Source organism: Haliotis asinina, chromosome 1 (genome assembly GCF_037392515.1).
Source record: "Haliotis asinina isolate JCU_RB_2024 chromosome 1, JCU_Hal_asi_v2, whole genome shotgun sequence".
Lineage (NCBI taxonomy): Eukaryota > Metazoa > Mollusca > Gastropoda > Lepetellida > Haliotidae > Haliotis > Haliotis asinina.
Window position 1 is genome coordinate 83,994,659 of NC_090280.1, and position 22,799 is coordinate 84,017,457.

At 43.4% G+C, this 22,799-nt stretch overlaps 1 protein-coding gene across 1 annotated transcript; it reads left to right on the top strand.

Annotated features, from left to right (window-relative positions):
• The first annotated feature begins 152 nt into the window (after positions 1-152).
• Positions 153-22,499, top strand: LOC137298311 (pre-rRNA 2'-O-ribose RNA methyltransferase FTSJ3-like). Its single transcript, XM_067830514.1, has 19 exons — positions 153-279; positions 625-777; positions 1,484-1,563; positions 1,951-2,050; positions 3,046-3,358; positions 4,167-4,275; positions 4,704-4,804; positions 5,022-5,108; positions 7,531-7,632; positions 8,690-8,825; positions 9,161-9,372; positions 9,904-9,985; positions 10,143-10,236; positions 17,009-17,221; positions 17,771-17,861; positions 18,465-18,549; positions 19,625-19,717; positions 20,111-20,205; positions 21,397-22,499. Exons 1-19 carry the CDS (start codon positions 213-215, stop codon positions 21,596-21,598), a joined length of 2,415 nt encoding a protein of 804 aa, XP_067686615.1. The 5' UTR covers positions 153-212; the 3' UTR covers positions 21,599-22,499.
• The last annotated feature ends 300 nt before the right edge of the window (positions 22,500-22,799 follow it).

The following is a 22,799-nucleotide window of genomic DNA, read 5'->3' on the forward strand; positions in this document are numbered from 1 at the left end:
AAAACATGACGGATTATAAATTAAAAGTCTTTCATATCTTTAAAACGACTTTCTTAATCAGTCAAACAATTGCTGAGAAAACTGTACACGCTTTTCTGCTTGTTTCGTCTGTACGTGAGAAAAATATGTCTTCCCCGGGCTTTAAAAACTTCCGGTAATTCACCGGAAGCGTTTGACGAAGACGTACACATGTGCTTTTCCTACATAGAAATATGGGGAAAAAGGCCAAAGTTGGAAAAGCTAGGAAGGACAAGTTTTACAAACTAGCGAAAGAGACAGGTATGTGTTTTAAATCCAGTAAAAAAGGTTTTTGATGTTTATGTAACTTTGTCATTCATTGACTTGTTCAATAGGTGAAAACATTGCATTAATTTAGTGACCATGCTAGACCAAGCGACGAGTGGAATATTGGTAACAGTGTAAAGATAAACTCACTAGCACCTAAACTGTTGTCTATGCATAATCAGTAGTGCTTCACCTTATCTGTCACAGTGATTAATGCAGACATACAACATTATGTTTTACCCTCATTGAAAGTTTCATTGAGACACCATGGTTCTTAGGTTAATATTATATTAAATGTATCTGAACAGTTCCTGGTGAATGATCATTTGATTGTTTCAGGATATCGAGCTCGATCTGCCTTCAAATTGATTCAACTTAACAGAAAGTTTGAATTTTTGGACAAAGCTCGTGTAGTGGTGGACCTATGTGCAGCCCCAGGGGGTTGGCTGCAGGTTGCCTCTCAGAACACACCTATCTCCAGTCTCATAATTGGTAAGTCAGCAGCCACTGCAGAACTACCTCATCTCCATTCTCATTGGTACATGGGCCTCCAATACAGAACACACCCATCTCCAGTATCATTGTCAGTTAGTCGGCACACACTACAGAACGCACCCATCTCCAGCCTCGTTTTCAAGTGCAACACCCATTACAAAACACATTCCGGACGATTGGGTGGTGGAGTGGTTAAAGCATTTCCTACTCACACTAAAGATCTGGGTTTGATACCTCACAAGGGTACAGTGTATGATGTGTTTCTGGTGTCCCCCGTCGTGACATTGCGGGAATATTGCTAAAAGTGTAAAACAGAAAATCACTCACTCTCTCAGAACACACCCATCTCCAGTCTCATAGTCAGCAAGTTGTCCCATTATCAGTTTGTCAGCATCCACTATTTCGGAAAGATATCTACCCATAACCCCCGTTTTTTAAAATCATTCTATGTCTAGTACTAGATGGTTTTATAGAAAACCTACCCTAAGCCAAACCCTGATCCTAAACCTAACATTTAAATCTAAACCTAAACTTAAACCCTCACCCCTAGAAATAATCATAGTAAATAGAATACATTTCAAACAGGAGTTACGGGTGGAACTCTTGCCTCTAATTCTTCCCATAATTTTTCCAGTTATCAGTTCATCAAGCCAGCTCTTCATGACATTCCCCATATCAACATCACTGTTTGTTTGTTTGACAGGGATTGACTTGGTCTCCATTCGTCCAATTCCTAAGTGTACAACCTTCCAAGCTGACATCACAACAGACAAATGTCGCCAGGTACGTATTGCAGGAATAGCTGAAACCTCTACTGGAATATTAGATAAATGCTAGACATTACTTGTATTTGTCAAGGGTAATTCTGGTCAGAAAAAGATGAATTGTATAGATGTGCCAGATGAAAGTTGGATTCATGCCAAGTTGCAGTAATGTGGTCAAGTTGTTAAAGCGTTAGTTCGCCATGTCAAAAGACCAAGGTTTGATCTTTTAATTGGGTACTATGTGTGAAATCCATATCTGTGTCTCTGCCATGATATTGCTGGAACACTGATAAAAGTGACATAAAACTAAAGTGACATAAAACTAAACTCACTAACGGCACAACCCAAACTGTGAAGGAGTTACGTTAACACTTATTTGAAACCAAAGCATTCCTGCCATCTCCAGATGCTGAAGCAGGAGCTGAAGACATGGAAGGCTGATGTCTTTCTCAATGATGGCGCTCCTAATGTGGGAAAGAACTGGGTCCATGATGCGTACCAACAAGGTAATACTTATCATGCTGACATCATCTCTTAGGCTAAGAATGGTCTTGGTTCTCAGGCGCTGCAACATCTTCATAATGCCTAATATTTCAGTACACAATGCCATATAGAAAGTGGTCAAATGTATGTTCTTATAGTTGGGATTACATTATCTTGGTAAAGTACTGATTCAAGTACTTTTGTTGGATTGAGTCACATCCAAGATTTGAACCCAGAGTCCGGCACCTAATGGCTAGAGTGGAAGCCACAGTCCCTGAGCAGATTAGGTAGCTGGCTTGGTGTGATAGCAATTAGGTGCCTGACTCACTAATTGGACTCAAATCCCATGTACTAGAATCTGTCCTTTGCTGAGAGAGTGTAATTCCTAATAGAAAGTGGGATACACCTAATATTAGGTTTTATTTCCGTTTGAAAAAAATCTGTGAAAAATTTGCATCTCGAACACATGGCTCCTGCTGTAGAATGAAGGTCTGTTGTGACTGCTGCAGTTACATGCACATTGCTACATGGCATGTATTTGAGATGGGGAGGTTGTAATTGCAAGAACCATAAATATTGACTCAAGGGTTAATAGTCCTGGGATAAAGAGGAATGTAATAACTGTACCCGGGTGTTATTTGGTTACTTGCTAGTTTACATATCTGGAAAAAGAAGATCAACAACAGTAATGTGATTTGCAAGTGTACCTGCTGGAATCTTGTGTAATATCCTTCACATGTCGTTAGAGGCAGTGAGGTAGCTGGTGTGGTTAAAGTGTTTGTTCGTGTCAATAAAAACCTGGATTATTTAATGGTAGCTTAATGGTTAAAGCATTTATTCATCACACCAAATACAGGGGTTTGTCTATCCACATATTGTGAAGCTCATTTGTGTTGTCCCTTGCCCTGATATTGCTTGAATATTTATGCAGGCCGTGCACGAGTCTGCTTACTCTAAACTAAACTCCCTCACTCATGTTGAATTTCATCAGCACTGCATGTTGTTTGTTCTGTTACAGCTGAATTAACTTTGTATGCTGTGAAGCTGGCAACTGACTTCTTACGGAAGGGGGGATCATTTGTGACAAAAGTTTTCCGTTCAAAGGACTACTACTCGCTGCTGTGGGTACTCCAGCAGCTGTTCCAGAGCGTTAATGCCACCAAACCACAGGCGTCCAGGAATGAGTCTGCAGAGATTTTTGTGGTGTGTCAAGGGTTCCTGGCACCGGACAAGATAGATCCCAAGTTCTTGAACCCAAAGCATGTGTTTCAGGAAGTGGAGCAAGGAGGTCGTCAACTCCTCAACTTGGTTCATCCCGAGAAAAAGAAGAGGTAATGTAGCTTTTGTCACAGGGTCAAGGTCAAATTTGGTCACATGGTTGTGATCTTTTATCATTTTCTGTGTGTGTGTAGAGTGAGTGAGTTTACTTTTACACCGCACTCAGCAATATTCCAGCTATATGGCGGCGGTTTGTAAATAATCGAGTGTGAACCAGGCAATCCAGTGATCAACAACATGAGCATGAATCTGCACAGTTTGGAACCAATGACATGTGTCCACCAAGTCAGCAAGCCTGACCACCCGATCCCATTAGTCGCCTCTTACGACAAACATAGCTTCCTTGAGGATCAGACAAGGCAAGCTGCCTGTGAGGCGTAAGAAGGTTGTTATTCATGTTACCATCTACTCCTATCAGGTACCCAATCTCTACTGGGTAAACAGAGCTATGTTTCAAAGAAACTGTTACATATACAGTTGGTGTTCAGCAAATGCTTTTCAGAACCATGTCAATGTGTTTTGAGATTGCTTTTCAGCAACCTATGCTTGTCGTAAAAGGCTGCTAAATGGATTGAGTGGCCTGGTTCACTGATTTGGTTGACACATGGCATTGTATTGCAATTGCGTGATCACTATTCATGCTGGTCATCCATCGATTGTCTGGTCCAGTTTTGATAATTTCCAGACAGCTGTCACTTAGCTGGAATGTTGTTGACTGCAGTATTGAACAACAAACCAAGAACTAAGCTAAACAGTGGAGTCAGTTATGCTTGTTAGAGGAAAATAGCAGGATCAGGTAGTTTTTGGTTGGTGAATGTCATCTATGAGATACCATGATACTAACCCTTGTGTTCTGTGCAGACATCGGGAGGGGTACGCAGATGGAGACTATTCTCTGTTCCACACTCTGTCAGCATCAAAGTTCCTGGCTGCTGATAACTTCCTCGAACTCTTGGCAGGAGCCAATCAGGTTAGTTCTGTGTAACTATGGTTATCACAGATCCTGTAGTTGCTGGCACATTGCTAAAGGCGGCATAAAAGCATGCTCAGTCACTCACGAATCCTGTATGACGATCAACACATAGTAGACTACAGGTTTGCATTGGTCTTCAGCAACCCATGCATGTAAGCTGCAGCTGTCAAACAAGGTACTAACTGTCCAGTGTTGTGATTTCACATGGAGAATCAAGAGTACAATGAATAATTCACAGCATTTGTCTATAAACTTTCATTCTGAACCTCTAGTAGAATTTATAATTTTGTCAACCCAAGGTATTTTCTACTAGCCTTGGACCTTCAGGCAAGCATGTATTTTCATCCCTGTTTATTATTGTAACACCATCCTTTCTGCCTTGCCATGAAGTGTGCTACTGTAACATGTGTCATAACTTTGTGCAGGTGACAATTGAAGATGAGCGGATTGCGAACCACCGTCTAACAACGGCAGAGGTGAAGGAATGTCTGAAGGACATCAAAGTGCTGGGCAAGAAGGACATCAAGTAAGACACATTTGTAAGGAGTTGAATTGCCCAATTCTAATGTTCTATACAGCCTTGGCAAGAAGGACATCAAGTAAGACAGTTTTGTGGCAGTTGAATTGTCGAATTGTCAAAATTTTTACTTCTGCCTGACCAAGTGTGATATATGTTTGTTATTTTTTGACTAGACCAAATGGTGAATATTGGTGCTGATAGTTTACTCACCTTGGTGTTGCAGGGGCTTGCTGACATGGAGGAAGAAGCTGCGAGATGATCTAGGGGTGGAGGCTGTCACTGTCACGGAGGATGCAGCAGAAGCAGACAGGTGATCTTGACTTTCCATGCTATCTCTGTACTGCATGGTGTAAAGCTGGGGATATACTGGGGATTTGACAGGTGTAGTGATTGTCTTAGGTGATGTGATGCCAGCTATTATTGTGTTATAATAGAGGTAGCACTATCATGGTGTTTGTAGTAAAGTCATGCCTCTAGTATTGGTTGTGTAAAACATTAGGCATGTTGTGTTCGAAGTGTAATAACACTAGGTCTGTTGTGTTGTGTATGTGATAACACTGGGCGTGTTGTGTTGAATGTGGGTTGGAACACTAAGCCTGTTGTGTTGTGCATGAATTAACACTGGGCCTGTTGTGTTGGGTGTGTAATAACACTAAGTCTGCTGTGTTGGGTGTGTAATAACACTAGAACTGTTGTGTTGGGTGTGTAATAAAACAAGATTTGTTGTGTTGGGTGTGTAATAACACTCGGTCTGCTGTGCTGAGTATATAGTAACACTCGGTCTGTTGTGCTGAGTATATAGTAACACTCGGTCTGTTGTGCTGAGTATATAATAACACTAAAACTGTTGTGTTGGGTGTGTAATAAAACCAGATTTGTTGTGTTGAGTGTCTAATAACACTAGATTTGTTGTGCTGAGTATATAATAACACTAAGCCTGCTGTGTTGGGTGTGTAATAACACTAGAACTGTTGTGTTGGGTGTGTAATAACACTCAATCTGTTGTGCTGTGCATATAATAACACTAAGTCTGCTGTGTTGGGTGTGTAATAACACTCGGTCTGTTGTGCTGAGTACATAATACCACTAAACCTGTTGTGTTGTGCATGAATTAACACTTGGCCTGTTGTGTTGGGTGTGTAATTACACAAGAGCTGTTGTGTTGGGTGTGTAATAAAACCAGATCTGCTGTGTTTGGTGTGTAATAACACTAGGTTTGTTGTGCTGAGTATATGATAACACTAAGCCTGCTGTGTTGGGTGTGTAATAACACTAGAACTGTTGTGTTGGGTGTGTAATAACACTCGGTCTGTTGTGCTGTGCATATAGTAACACTAATTCTGCTGTGTTGGGTGTGTAATAACACTAGAACTGTTGTGTTGGGTGTGTAATAAAACCAGATTTGTTGTGTTGGGTGTGTAATAACACTCGGTCTGTTGTGCTGAGTATATAATAACACTAAGTCTGCTGTGTTGGGTGTGTAATAACACTCGGTCTGTTGTGCTGAGTATATAATAACACTAAGTCTGCTGTGTTGGGTGTGTAATAACACTCGGTCTGTTGTGCTGAGTATATAATAACACTAAGTCTGCTGTGTTGGGTGTGTAATAACACCAGAACTGTTGTGTTGGGTGTGTAGTAAAACCAGATCTGTTGTGTTGAGTGTGTAATAACACTAAGTTTGTTGTGCTGAGTATATCCCAAAGTGAGCTGAATTCGACGTTCTGGTGATTTCGACGATTGCATTGCTAGTGCTATATTGAGGAAGAATGTGCGCAATCGCAGTGCACAAACAGTTTCATTGGTAGGGCGGATGCATGGGTGGGACGTTTTATTGACAATTGAAATCAAGAAATTAAGTTATGTAAGAGCAAATAAACAAGGATATTATTGACCCTCGATCGTTAATACCACTTCAGATGCAAAATCAATTTTCCTGTATAGCAAAATATAAGGAGCAAAATTCAACAAGATCAGTTGTCTGTTAGTGACAGGTTAAGTATGAAACAGGAAGCCACGTGATCAAAACACTCTCTCGCAGTGCAGAGGGAAAAGTATGGCTCACTGTCAAAAACACGTACAAAAATACCCGGATGTGACAAGCAACTGCAGTTTCGCCGATACGATGTTATAAACGTTATTTTTGTTGGAAACATGATACTTTTTTGTGAAATAGATTAATATACCTTTATCACTCAAGGTTAGCAAAATCAAAACGTAAAATGATATTAAAGATAAATATTATGTTTTTGTCTTATACCGTCAAAAACCCCTAACACTGGCATGTAATAACACTAAGTCTGCTGTGTTAGGTGTGTAATAACACTAGAACTGTTGTGTTGGGTGTGTAATAACACTCGGTCCGTTGTGCTGAGTATATAATAACACTAAGTCTGCTGTGTTGGGTGTGTAATAACACTAGAACTGTTGTGTTGGGTGTGTAATAAAACAAGATTTGTTGTGTTGGGTGTGTAATAACACTCGGTCTGTTGTGCTGAGTATATAATAACACTAAGTCTGCTGTGTTGGGTGTGTAATAACAGTAGAACCGTTGTTCTGTGTGTGATAACACTGGGCCTAACGTGTTAGGTATGTAAACACACAAGGCCTGTTCTCTTGATTTTTAATTCATTTTGACATGTTTTTAATTGTGTATTAAATCAATGCCTATTATGTTCACCGTGTAATTATCTGTTGTGTAGTTGTATAAAGGCAGATAGTTTCATTGACAGGCCTAATGGCAGCAAGGATGTTGAAGCTAGTGAAGAAGAGGACTTGGAGGTAGAGAAGATGTTGGTGAAGATGGAGGATGATGAGAGGAAGGCCCTCAAGAGGTAAACACTCATGACGATATCTTTTGTGCAAAAAATTCACTCTATATATGTTTCTGTGTGTTATTACCCACATGGTCAATAGTTGCATGCTAATCTCGTACACCACATGAATGTTATATTGTGTTGACCTGTGCCGTAATGACTATGCCTATCAATTTGATTGTATAACCGATGGCCTTCCCAATTAGGTCACGTTGTGACAGAACTACTTTTTCATTCGTAACAAAGATGTGACTTCATTCATTCTGCAACTTATATACATTGATGGTATGTAAACATTGCGAACATTGCCGTGTCACTGTTTTATTTTGAGTCTGAGACATTATATCTGTGGAAAAACGTAAACGTAATGTTTCCACCAGTGATGTTGGCTGAGTGAAACAACTGAAAAGTAAGAAATGGAGTGCAGGAGTGTAGGAGGCAGTAAGAGGCAATGACAAGTGATGTGACATAGTTACCAAGGGTTAGATGAGAAATGGATTAGTGACGTCATTACAGTTTGACGTCATTCAGAAAGTGTTCTGCAGCGAAGAATTCTTCCACAACATCTTTAGGAGTAACAAAAATATGCTGTTTTGTCAAATTTATGCATGTAAGATGTGTAATAAATAAAATACCACACCTGGTCTCGTTACATTTGAATTATTGGAAAATCCTTTCCATGGCATCTAGTCAGATTCTTTAGGAAGAACAATTGTTTCAAATAATTTGTATATAATGAAACCTCGTGTAATATTCAACACATGAAAGTCTGAGGTAGAATAGGCCTCCAGCAACCCATGCTTGCCATGAAAGTCGACTGTGCTGGTCGTAAGCAAGGTAAGAGGTGACTAACGGGATCAGGTGGACAGGCTCACAGACTTGGTTGACATGCCATCAGTTGCCAGTTGCACAGATCAATGCTCATGCTACTTTGTATGTGTGTAAGACCTTTTCAATCTGTGCATCATCTGTGAGATGTGTTCACTCGGCAAGTTGTCTTTGTTAGCGACAGTTTCACTTTGTAAGGTTTTCTTCATGTGAGATCTTTTCACTCAGTAAGTGTGTGTTTCTGTAGGAAATTGAAGAAGATTCGTAAAGAAAAGTCCAAGTTACGACACAAGATGGATATGAAAATGGTGCTGCCCAATGACAAACCAGACATGACTGATGATGTGGACATATTTGATTTAAAGAAGATAAAGAGTAAGAAGGTGAGTGTCTTTGCTCATGTTGAAACACTTAAAAATCCAGGTAAGAATTGATCTTCAGCAACTCATGTTGGAACCCTTAAAAATCCAGGTAAGAATTGATCTTCAGCAACAGATGAAGATCCAGGAAAGAACTGATCAAAATAGGTAGAGCAAACAAACATCTCCAAGCTTGCTTCTTATGCCTCTTTGCCAACGTGCGAATCTCGTTTTAAACTATCACTGATATAGCTATGAGATAACTCGTAGTGGCAAATTTGAACAGACATTGATACTACGAGTATACTCGTGGAAGTCAACATTTTAAATGTTGCATGTATGATGCGTGTGTGTTGCAGCACCTGAAGGCTGTGGACGAAGATGACCAGGAAATGCAAGGGGAGGAGCTGGAATGGGAGGATGACCCACTGCCTCCGCCCTCAAAGCGACCAACACTGTCGTACGACCGATACACCAAGGACCACCTGGACAGGGAGGATGCTTCAGAGGAGGAGTACGATTCTGACCCTGACCTTGAGGATGACGACAGGCCAGGACCTGATGATGAGATGTAGGTAGATTTTGGAAGAGCGTGTAAGCTGTGTTCCAAAGTGTTTTTTGAAGGGGACTTAGAAACGATGAACAGGAGTCATAGATTTTCGGGGGACATTATCTTCTTGGTTGTTGTCTTAATGCCCATACTTGGCCAGGTGTGGTTGTAAATAACTGTTATGTGATTGGGTGAAATTAAGGTCAAGGTCACTTTGTGAATTGAATCCAAAGTACTAATGTACATGTAATCATGCTGTAATTCTCCTAACCCTGTCTGACCAATGAAGACAGCGGTTAGAATCAGTTGTCACTAATCCATGCTTGTCGTAAGAAGCAACTAACAGGACCGGGCGGTCAGTTTTGCGGATTTTTTGACACGGCAGTGTTTCCCATTTGTGTACTTTGATGCTTATGTTGTTGATCACTTGATGTTTTTATCCAGATTCAGTTATTTACAAACTGACAATATACAGCTGGAATATTGCCGAGTGAGGCATAAAACAACAAACCAATCAAAATCCTAATTGGACATTTGTGCATTTGCTTGCAGTGAAGAAGAAAACCCTCTCCTTGTAGACTTGCAGAAGCCAGGGGTGAAGACCAGCAATAGGACCAACAGCTGGTTCAGTAAGGTAGGTGGTTGACCAACACCTGATTCCCTGAAATAGGGTGGATAAAAATATGTTTCATGAAGGTTAGAAGCTGTGCATGTTTGGTAGATCAAACAGTTTTTCATTGTTGCATCATGAGTTTTGAAGGGAACAATCATGACTGTGTGGAATATTTCAGAGTGCCTTTGCTGACATTGAGGATGAGGCAGACGAAGATGCGGAGATTGAGAAGATAGCTGACAGGTACAGAAGTCAGGGAGGAGAGATCACAGGTATGCAGCAGGAGACATGGATAAGAGTAACTACCATAGAGAGCTGCCAGACGTTGATATAGTCTGTTTGCTCCAATATCATCCTGATGAAATACTAATTATATGAAGTTACAAGTAAAATTCGTCAACAATTTTCACACCTGTTTGAATTGTTTTCCCATACCAACTCATGATGGCACATTGATATGAAATAATGAAAAAGTTGTTTAACAAATTATCATGTAACTGCTTTTGTTTTAAGACGTTTAGTGACACGGTAGTCAGTATAATCACTGCACGGTTGACAGTCCTGGGGACAGTCTGAAAACATTACTCTGAAGATTCACTTTCACTGTGGTCACTAACATCACTTTACCTGCAACTCCTTATAATTAGTAATTCATCAGTATGAATTTTTAACTTACCTTACCATAGGTCTTATGCATATTACCTCAAGCTTCGCTAGAAGAGATCAGACAGTCGTTGATTCGCCATTCCCTAGATGGCTACCTCATGTAATCTACGAATGTAGTCACGGAAGTGACGTGATCTCCCCACTCGCGCAAGCGCGAACAATCCAAAATTCACTTTTACTTCTAGCGTTCGTCTGTTCGGACGTTTTTGGTTCGCTTAGTTTACCTACTTTGTGGTTCAATAAAGTTGTTTCCTCACGGGTAGGTATGGTTTGTATCCCTTAGGTGTGCGTGTTAAGGTAAGTTATCTTTTTACTGCTACCTCGTGTTGTTTTTTCTCTCACTTCGGGGTGGGTTCGCCCGTGTCGTGTGTGAGTGCGGCATGGCGTCCGTGGGGGTATTATATCTTGCTGGTTTTCTCCCTCCATGTGGTTTTCCATGTCGATTAGTATTTTTGCCAGGTTTCACTGCATTTATATGTTTTTTCGTGCCACGTTGCTTCGCTGTCACGAGCTTACGGGCGTGCCTACTTTATAGTGGGGGTGCGTTGGTGCTGCATTTCTGGTATAGGGGTGTTTTTTCTACCGCCTAGCGTTGGTTTCAACGCATTGTTTTGTTTTGTATGTTGCACTTAACTGTGTATGTCTCGCCAGTTTAGCACCGTCTGCTAGGGGCAGGAATCGGCGAATTTCCCCACCCTTGGTGCCCGGATTGTGCGTCTCTGGCCTGCTCTTTTGACGGACGCTGCCAGTGCTGCGAGGCGTTGTTGGTTGCTGGTTTCAAGGCTTCTTTTGCGGCTAAGAGGAAGCATTTTTCACAGCGGAAGAGAAGGTTGTCGTCTCCAGCGTCGTCGTTGGGATCTCTGCCGGACGACCCTGACTTACAACCGCCTTCAGCGCCTGTGCCGACGCCTGGGATGGGGCGTTCGTCCATGACGCCTGTACGTTTGTCCCCGGAACCACCTCGCTCGGATTCCATCGTGGATCTGTTTTCGTCCGGAGGCTTGTCTCATCCGGAGGTCCAGAGGTTCCTGCGCTCCCTCCTCACGCCCGGTGCTGCTGCGATGCCAGCGTCTGTCTCGACACCAGCGCCTATGCCGACACCAGCGCCTATGCCGACACCAGCGCCTGTGCTTACGCCAGCACCTATGTCTGCGCCAGCGCCTAAGCCTACGCCGGCGCTTACGCCAGCGCCTGTGCCTGCGCCAGCGCTTACGCCAGTGCCTATGCCTGCGCGAGTACCTATGCCTACGCCAGCGTCTATGTCTACGTCAGCGCCTGTCCCGACACCAGCGCCGACGCCGGACCCTGTGCCAGCGCCAGCACCTGCGTCTTACCGTATACCCAGGGTGTTGCATACGTTGTCCAGGGAAGAGGTTTTGCAACGACAGTTGGATGAAGCGCGCGCTCGGCGCTTGGAGGCAGAGAGCTCTCGGCGCAGATCGCGCTCCAGGTTCCCTGGGAGTCGGTGATCCTGTACCCTCCACAGTAGTCTTTGTCGGAGTTCTCGGTCCCCGCGACGCCCTTTGAATGTGGACTCTCGCTTTACTACCAGGTGAAGATGTTACTTGCTCTCCCAGTCCATATCACCTCGACGTTCCTCTAGAACTCGGCGTTTGCGGTCACCGGAACCACCTTGGATCCCGTCCAAGGAATCTACTGCTCATGCATCGACTCCGTCTCTTACACTGCGGCGTGATTCGAATTCCATGTCCTGGGAGGTTTTTGCCCGGACTTCGACGAGGAAGTAGGAGGCGACGGAGATGGTGATGGCACTTGACTACCCTTATCAGTCGTCTTCGAGTGGATTGCTGACAGGTTACCGGACTGCCCTTCGCCTTCGGCTGATTCCAGCAACCCTGCAGCAATTCATTTATCACCGGAACTACTCATCCCGCCTCATCCTATGTGGCGGACGCCATGGTTGTATTACATGCGGTCTATGCGAAATTGTCAACTAATCCGAATTTCTAAGTGTGTAAGTCGAGGAAGTCAGATTACAAGATGGACAGCCTGGTTTTCGCGGGCAGCGTGGCTGTCTTGGTTGTATCTCTGTAGCGGTTATTGGGCTCCTCGCGGCTCTCTCATAGAGTGCAGGATTCTAAGCAGGTGACCATTGAGACTGAACTCAAGCGGATGCTTAAGCCGTTGTCTGCGCTGGCGTCAGCTACCTCGGCGGCGGCGATGGACTTGTCTGAAGACAACGCCTCGAGGATCGATCACCGTACCAGATATTCCTACGCCGGTAGGTGGGAGGGACTGGTCGCATCCCCGTAGATCCTTACGTTACAATTTGTCTACATATACTTCAAGCGGAGAAAGTTTTCTTTCACGTGCTTTACTCATTTCGTCACGAAGATTTTTCGAGACAACAACAAAGTGACACGCCTAACTACACCTCTTATTACAAGAGAGTACGGCATTTATCTTCGGGGAAAATTCCAACACATCTATCTGAAAAACAATTTGTCTACGTCAGTTTCAAGCGGCGGAAGGGTTTTCGCGCGCTTTACTCATTTGGACACGTGCTCGCAAACAGCATGGTTACGGTCAAGCCTATAGGCTAGCAGGGTATCACCGTTTACAAGATTTCATGATGATCAGTTACCTGCTACACCGATGACGTCACGTCTACATTTTGATTGGTGCCCGAGAGACAACACCCTGCAAAGGATCCCAGGGTCGTTACATCTACAATTTGATTGGTCATCGAGGGACAACGCCCTGCGCAGAATGTGTTGTTATGATTCTAGTGTAAGGAAGTTGTCTGCAGTGACTTACAGTCATTTTACAATGGAAAGATGTCGTTTACACTCTAGACTAGCAGTCTACAGCGGCATTGGATTTCTCTAGTCGGCATAGAAATCCTCTAACAGTAGTCTCAACGCTGCTTATCAGGAGGCGTGCAGCGATGTATGGCAGTTTCTGATCGGACAGACGGCCAGTTATAAGTAGACTTCTTGAAATGTCAACACATTCATAATGTACAGCGTGGTTGTTCTGAAGTCGAAGAATGACGCATTTTTATGGCATACAAGCTTATCTTGAGAGAGTTGTACTTCATTATCAGGCTGTTAAGTCAGCTTCAACTAACTCCGCGGGATTTGATTCATCACATCGCCGTCTCAGGTTCGGGGGTCGAAGTTCAAGGCGATGTTAAAAGCAAGCTGTACTCTGTCCGTTATCACTATGTCAGTGATAATGTCTACTCGATTTGCTCACGTCACCTTAGGATATGATCAGACGTAGACGTCTACTCTTACGTCTATGACAGCGTTTTCTTGATCATGATTTCAAGACAGGTTTACGACATTGGACGTCTTGACTCCCCACCAGTGGTAGACTCGCTGGTCAATGTTTGGAACTTGGATATTAGAGCCGTCATTCAACAACCATCTTTAGGTTGACACGTCTCTACCAGGATTGAGTGCCTATCTAGTCAAGGAGGTTGCAGCAGGATTCTGGGGGAGTGGAGCTCTATCTCTTCACATCACCCAGTTGAAGATAAAAGCGGTGATGCATGTCTATTGTTGGTTGACAGCACCGAGAGACAAGCTGCTGCTGATCCATACGGTCAACTCAATAGTAGCCCTCTAGGTAACAAGGGTCAAGGAGGCCTCGACCTCTACTACACTTGTCGTTTCTACCCTTCGACGTGGTCGAGTCTGATCCTCCAAATAAAAGTATCTCACATACCAGGAGCCTGCATCTTCATGGCAGACGCCTTATCTTGCCCCCTACGTCTATCTCCAACAAAGAATATGTTGTGTCGAGAGACGTTTCAAATAATCGGCTTCCAGAGTGGGACCAATTGTTGTACCATCCTCACAATTGGACACTGCACCTGGATCCGTCACGGTTTCATCTTTGCGCCTGGACCATCTGTGATAGTCTTGAGGGCCAAGGGGTACTCATCTCAAGTGGCGAAATTAATCACCCTGGAACACAGGGTTTCCACTCAGTCACTTTATGGACCTGCAGGCGTGGGCGATCGACACGATCCTGCGAATGCTTTTGGTCGCACCTTGGTGGCCAGCCAGGCCATGGTTCCTCGCCAGCGGAGAGTCATACCAGCTCCCAGATTAGTTACGTCTGCTTCGACATCCGCACAGTCGGCAGCTGCATCCGGACCCACTGAGATTTCATCTTCACAGTTGGGTCATCTGCAGAAGGCAATAAGAGTTAAGGGCTACTCCTCGTGCGCGGCAAGCGTCCTAGCTTGTACGCATCGAATGTCCACTAGGTCCTTATATGACGACAAGTGGCGCTCATTTGAGAGTTTTTGCGCTCAAAGATCACAAGACCCTATGACAGCTTCTCCACAGTATTTAGCGAACTTCCTCCTGTTCCTGCATAACTGCAAGCATCTTAGAGGCAGTACCTTGGGGACTTATCTGTCGGCTTTGAACTCTATTCGATTAAAGCAGATAAACAGATTTCCAAGGTACCAGATCCTATTGCGCTACTCTAGGCCTGCAAATTGGAGGACCGGAAAGTTAAGCTTCGTCCTCCAGTTTGGGACCTCAACATCGTCCTACAACATCTTAGAGGACCTCCGTATAAGCCTTTAGAGGAAGCCTCCTTCATGTATTTGGGACAGTCTTCATTCTAGCGTTAGCTACCGCAGATAGAGCTAGTGAAATTCATGCCCTGGACGTCACGCAGGTTCGCTTGGATCAGTCGAGGCATGGACCAGCCCACTTGGGTCTCCTGTGAGATTTTGTGGCGAAGAATCAGCTCCCTGGACAGCCAGACAGGCTGTTCTCCATTCCTCTGTCATCTGCAGTCTTGGGACAACATGACTTGGAGGAGGAGCTGCTGTGTCTCGTTAGAGCCCTCAGATGTTACATCCGGAAGTTGGCTTCTAAGGGACGTTCCCCTAAAAGACGGTTCATCCCGCTTTCGACTACCTGCAAAGGGGAGGTGAACAGGAACACAGTCACCTTATGGCTTCGATCTACGATCCTGGCGGCTTTTGATGCCAAGCGTCTACCTCATCCAGTGGCGAACAACCCACACGAGATCAGAGCGTTGGCGTCTACCATGGCCCTCCATAGAAATTGCACAGTGCCACAAACTATGGAAGGCTGCTTTTGGAAGTCGTCGTCTACTGCCTTCGTTTCCCACTACCTGAGGGACTTGGCAGTTGAGGACATGGAGGGGGAGCTGCTGTGTCTCGTTAGAGCCCTCAGATGTTACATCCGGAAGTTGGCTTCTAAGAGACGTTCCCCTAAAAGACTGTTCATCCCGCTTTCGACTACCTGCAAGGGGAGGTGAACAGGAACACAGTCGCCTTATGGCTTCGATCTACGATCCTGGCGGCTTTTGATGCCAAGCGTCTACCTCATCCGGTGGCGGACAACCCACACGAGATCAGAGCGTTGGCATCTACCATGGCCCTCCATAGAAATTGCACAGTGCCACAAACTATGGAAGGCTGCTTTTGGAAGTCGTCGTCTACTGCCTTCGCTTCCCACTACCTGAGGGACTTGGCAGTTGAGGACATGGAGGGACTACAGTCTTTCAGTCCGTTGGTGGTTGCCCAGCAACTTACCCGGACGTCCGCCCATTAGGTAATAACACTGTTACTTACCGTTGGTCTTAAGATTAACCTCACCCTCAGGGTGCGTCGGTTTTTCTTTGGAGTTCCCTTGGGTTACTCTTTGTCCTGCTTCCAGGTTTGTCCTGTGACTGTTGGCATTGGTCTCCCAGGTTCTCCTAATGCATGTGCACTGGTTGCTGAGGGATGGTCCTCCGGAGTCCACACCACCATCCATCTGTCGAAGCCATATGCATAAGACCTATGGTAAGGTAAGTTAAAAATTTATTAAAATCTAAATATTTTAGATATTTAAATACTTACCTTACCATAGGGCGGTGACTCCCTCCCAACGCTGGATGCTCCTCCCCACTCTGGACTCTTCGGACCTTCCTGTTGCCAGTAAAAGTGAATTTTGGATTGTTCGCGCTTGCGCGAGTGGGGAGATCACGTCACTTCCGTGACTACATTCGTAGATTACATGAGGTAGCCATCTAGGGAATGGCGAATCAACGACTGTCTGATCTCTTCTAGCGAAGCTTGAGGTAATATGCATAAGACCTATGGTAAGGTAAGTATTTAAATATCTAAAATATTTAGATTTTAATAATTTTGGAGCAAACTTACTATACAATACTACTGCGTAACTACCACATGTACCTACCATAGATAACCACCATACAAATACCATGTATAACTACCTTTTAAAACCAACGTGCATAGCAACCATACAAAAGCCATACCTAACTAACATTCAAAACCAACATACACAAGCTACTATGTGTAAATGCTACACATTACTACGATGTGCACTCACTCACTCACTCACTCACTCTTAACAGAAAAGTCAGCTGAGAAGACTGAGGTTCCACGTAAGAAGAAAACACTTGCAGATGATGATGATGATGATGATGATGATTCGGATGACTCGGAATCTGACAGTGACTATGACACCAGCGAACTTCAAGCAGGTCCCGGACACCAGGAGGTTCCCACCAACAAGAAGCAGAACAGCAGTAATAAGGACACTTTTGAGATAGTACCCTCAGACACAGGCAAGTATCTTAAAGTTCTCGTCTCTGACAATGGGCAGCCGAGTAAACAAACCTGTGGGCAAAATGTGTGAAGCCCATTTCTGGTGTCCAATGTTAAACTTTACAATCTCTGTAAATTCTCCACTGCAAGTTAGACAGACGTAAATGCATCTTTTCCTGCAATGAGGTTTCTAAGGGCTTCCTGTTTGTGTTAGTCAGTACTGAATTTCTCACAAACTTGATCATATCGGTTGGATTACACCATACTGCTGATATTGCCAACCCAAATTTCAGCCTCCTTGAAAACTCACATGCTGATTGAGTACATATTTAGGCCAACCACAGCAATCAAATCAGTACATATTTAGGCCAACCACAGCAATCAAATCAGTATTGGAAATCAAGGGTAAGTTGTGTTATGTCTCAAGAACCACAGGAATGCATCAGGGGTTTCGTGTAGGTATACAGAAATATTGCAGAAATGTGAGTTCTGTAGATGTTGGACCTGGAGAGTTCCGTTTATTCCCCATTCCTCCAACAACGTCTTTATGAATGCTTGTGTTACTACAGTCAAGCTGGATGCAGTGGGCATGGCTCTTGGTTCAGCACTGATCCAGTCCCGAAAGAGGAAGAGAGACATCATTGACAGTGCTTACCATAGGTCAGTAGACCCAACAGAATCATTAGACTCACATGACTCACTAGACACAGTAGAGACACTAGACTCACTAGACTTTCTCACCTCACTAGAAACACGTGACTCACTTGAAACACTAGACTCGCTTGACTTACCAGACTTCCTTGACTCACTCACTAGACTTGCTCAGCTCACAAGACTTGCTAGACTTACTTGACTCCCTCAACTCGGTCAACTCACTATACTCGCCAGACCTACTCAACTCACAAGACTCGCACCACACACTAGACTCACATGACTCACTAGACTCGCTCCACTCACTAGGCACACTTGCTCGACTCACTAAGCATGCTAAACTCACTAAACATGCTCAACTCACTAGGTACAGTTGACACAAAACGATTGTAATAAGCTCTGGCAGGTTTCATTATCCATGGAAACCTGGAACTATCAGTGAATTAGTCTATGGATATTTGATTTCCGTTGCATAATGATACATCGTTATGTTTCAGTTTTTCCCAAATTCACTCGCCTCACAGTAACACAATCTGTGGTAAATCATAATACAACCTCCAAGCTTTTTGACTTGACATGTGACATGAGAGCTGTGTTGTTTGTTTGTTGTAGATACATGTTTGATGATGAAGGTTTGCCAGACTGGTTTGTGAAGGATGAATGTCGACACAATCGGATCCAGCTTCCTGTCACCAAGGTATGTGTTTGAAGCCAGGCAGATAGATAGCTTCCTTTCACAAAACAATCACATAAGGTGATGGGAACTCCCATTTTTAAACAACCTTTTGAAGATCCAGGCTACAAGTAGCCTTCAGTCACTCATGCTTGTCGAAAGAGATGACCAACAGGCTTAGATAGTCTTACTCGCTGACTTGGTGTGACACATGTCATCCTATCCCCAATTCTGTAAATTGATGCTCATGCTGTTGATCACTGGATTCTCCGATCCAGACTTCATTATGACCATCGCCATATAGTTGTAATATTGCTGTATGTGGTGTTAAACAACTAACCAACCAAACATATTGATAGAAATCGAAACATTGATATTGTGAAAAATATGTCCTAATTTGAGGAGATGCCCAACTTTCACTGAAATTAATGCAGTCAGAACTCAATGATTCTTGTATACAACAGACTACAAACATAGGCGCAGATATTCAATGCACAGTTTTTACAACCAGATGATTCAAACAGCAAAGAAAAGAGATCGAAACACATTCACACAGGTATTATATGCACCACTCCACCACAGAGCTGTGGGTGGGCTATATAGGTGTGTGCTATTTGTCATACAAATACACAGCATGGCATGTGATTTTTGACTGTAGGACTGCCTGTAAACATTGATGATTAGAAATATTGTCGACAAAGTTTGGTCATTATTCAGGGTCTGCTGCTAAAGTGTTCAGACAGCTGGTAATTCAAGCTTCAATAACTCCTCGCTCACCACTGATTTGAAATATGTTAATTTCTCTCATATATTTTAGTCAGTTTTGCCCAAGGTTACTTTTCAAGTGTTTAACGATCTATATGACTAGACTCTCTGAACTCACTAGACACACTCCACTCCCTTGACTTCAGACTCGCTCAACTCACTATGCACACAATTCAGTAGACTCACTCGGCTTGCTTGACTCACTAGATACTTAGCCTCGTTCAACTCACTAAACTCACGCTCGACTCACTAGGTACACTCAACCCACTAGACTATCATCTGTATGATCAACATCTATAGCCAGCCCTAACATGTGTGTTGTGGATGACTTCAGGGTGACATCCAGGAGTACCGAGACAAGCTCAAGTCGGTGGATGCACGGCCCATCAAGAAGATAGCAGAGGCAAAGGCAAGAAAGAAGAAGAAGGTATGCAATTGTTCAGTGACTCTTTTGTAATTTACACCGGTGAAGATTTGGGTTACAGTAGGTCTTTAGTATCCCATGATTGTCATAAGATGCGGATAAAGGGATCGGGTGGTCAGACTTGCTGACTTGACACTTGTTGTTGACACTTGACACTTGTTGTTGTATCCCAATTGCATAGATCGATGTTCATACTGTTGATCACTGGATTGTCTGGTCTAGACTTGATCATTTACAGACCACCACCACATGGCTGGAATATTGATGAGTGTTGAACAGCAAACAGTTATAATTATCTTTGTTTTTGAACATTGATAACTGATGAAAAGAAATAAATACTAAAGATTTAATCCAGCTCTGTCTTTTTTCTGTTGAGGTGTGTTTTATAATAAACAGGAAATGAGGAGGCTGGACCGAGCTCGGAAGCGAGCAGAAGTTGTCACAGAATCCACGGAAGTGTCTGACAAAGAGAAATGGCAGCAGATAAAACAGTCAGTATACTCAAAATTTTATCAAACCTTGTCCGTAGTTTACTCTTTGGAACAATGTGTGTTTCATATCTTGTTGATAATATACTATCCAACAAAATGTCTCCATCCAGTCCAGTTAGTTTACTCTCAAACCCAGTGTTTCCATTGAGTCTAGTTCATTTACTCTCCAACACAGTATCTCCATCCAGTCTACTCTAACAGTTTACTCTCTAACCAGTGTATCAGCCAGTCTAGTTAGTTTACTCTCTAAGACAGTATTTGCATCAGTCTAGCTAGTTTACCCACAAACCCAGTGTTACATAATGTTTTCTTGATCATTTTCTCACTATCCAATCTTGTTGGTAGTTGTTTTCTAACACACTGCATCCATTAAGTCTGTTTGGTATCTTATTCTCTAGCACAATGTCCCTATCCAGGATAGTTGGTTAACGTGTGCAGTTTATTCTCTAAGACAGTGTTTCTATTGAGTCTTTTTGATAGTTAACTTGCTAAGACACTTTTTATAATCCCATCTTGCAGAGTTGCCAACCCCAACGATTTTGTATTCAGTAACACAAAATATGTGACTAGCAGTGAGAATATACAAATGTTTAAAAAGAAATACATTAGATTAAATTATGAAATAGCATACATTCCCATTCACAATGAATTCTAACCACATGATATTCAGTGTCAAGCTATGATTTCACAATGCCATTTAGGAAGTGGTCAAATGCAACGTATGTCATATTTGGGATTTCACTTCCTCATAAAGTACAAATGGTAGTATTTTTGGGGTTGAATCCCATCCGGGATTCGAACCCGCACCCTCAGAGTCAGGCACCTAATTGCTAAATGCTAAATGCTAAATGCTAAACTGAACCTGACACTTGAAGGTCCCATGGTAGAATAGGCCTTCAGCAACCCATGCTTGCCATAAAAGGCGACTATGCTTGTTGTAAGAGGCGACTAACGGGATCGGGCGGTCATGCTCGCTGACTTGGTTGACACATGTCATCGGTTCCCAATTGCACAGATCAATGTTCATGATGTTGATCACTGGATTGTGTGGTCCAGACTGCCAACATATAGCTGGAATATTGCTGAATGCAGCATAAAACTAAAGTCACTCACTCACTCTAACTGTACCTGATGAAGTCTGCTTGGTGCTCACAATATCTCTCTGTCTGGACATTATTGTGATTGTTCCAGGATCTACAAGAAGGCAGGACTGCTCCACAAGAAAAAGAAAGAAGTGACTTACGTTGTGGCAAAGAAGGGAGGGGGCAAGCGACCCACTCGTCCTGCAGGGGTCAGCGGCCATTACAAGGTCGTTGACAGACGCATGAAGAAAGAAAAACGTGCAGCGAAAAGGAAAGCAAAAAAGGAAGGAAAGAAGAAAGGGAAGAGATAAAAGCTGGTGCAGCATCTGCCAGACTCGGGGATATTAATATAGGAAGGGGGACTTCGTATCCAGACTGAGAATGGCTTGTCACTCAAGCTATATAGGTGCATGGTCTGATCACTGTGTTTGTTTAGGGTATATGCTGGCCCCTGGAATACATGCTGACCCAAGGAATATAGATGGGTCATTAAGAGTGGCTAGTCACTCCAGCCGCGTATGTGCACGACCTGATCACTGTGTTTGTGTGGGGATATGCTGACCCCCATGGAATGCATACTTGCCCTCACAGAAGATATGGTGACCCTCTGGAATATTTGCTGACCCTATAATTGCTGACCCTCATTGAATATATATACATCATGACATTTTCAGGATTCCCAGCAACCAGTGTGTGTTGCAAGAGTGACTAATTGGACGAGGTGACCTTTAAAGTGTTTCCAAGTGCTCTAAGTTCCTGGACCTTTGATCGCAATATCAATCAGGTGAGTTTTTAATGGTGATTTATCTGGTTGGAATATGGATGTGTTAATGAACAGATAGGAAAAGCATGAATATGAAGGCGTTTCATTCTTCCTGTTGTGAGCAGAGGGTCCAGCAAGATCTGATAGACGCAGTTACACCACCCACTGCATGTCATCACTCAATGAACATCTTCATCATTCATCCCATCTGAAATGGAAGGCCAGTTACACTACTGATTGTATTATGGTGTACCACATCCAAACTTGCAGACTCTGTGCTGGATCATGGCAGCCTGTGGAAGGAAATATTTTGTTTATTGTTTTGTTGTGCAGATTATTGAGAGTAGCGTAGTGGCTATGTGTACAGATGTATATGTGTTACAATGTGATACATTCTGACATGTTAATACCTGGATCATGTACATGTACAATACAAACAGTGAAACTCACCTTCTTTGAGTCGTGTTTCAACTACTCTCCTGGAGTGTGTATGATTTTATACCACTTTTAGCAATATTCCAGCAATATTCCAGCAATATCACAGCAGGGTACACCAGAAAGGGGCTCACATTCTACCTATGTGGGGAATCAGGGGAACTTCCGAGAGATCAGAGGAACTAGGCCTTCAGATGACTGCAAGTTGTCTACACTGCACAGAAGGTAGCCATCTATAGTAGTGTTCATGTTCAGACAATCTACAAAATGCAGGAGCGGTATGATGCCATTAACAGCATACAAACTGCCCACAC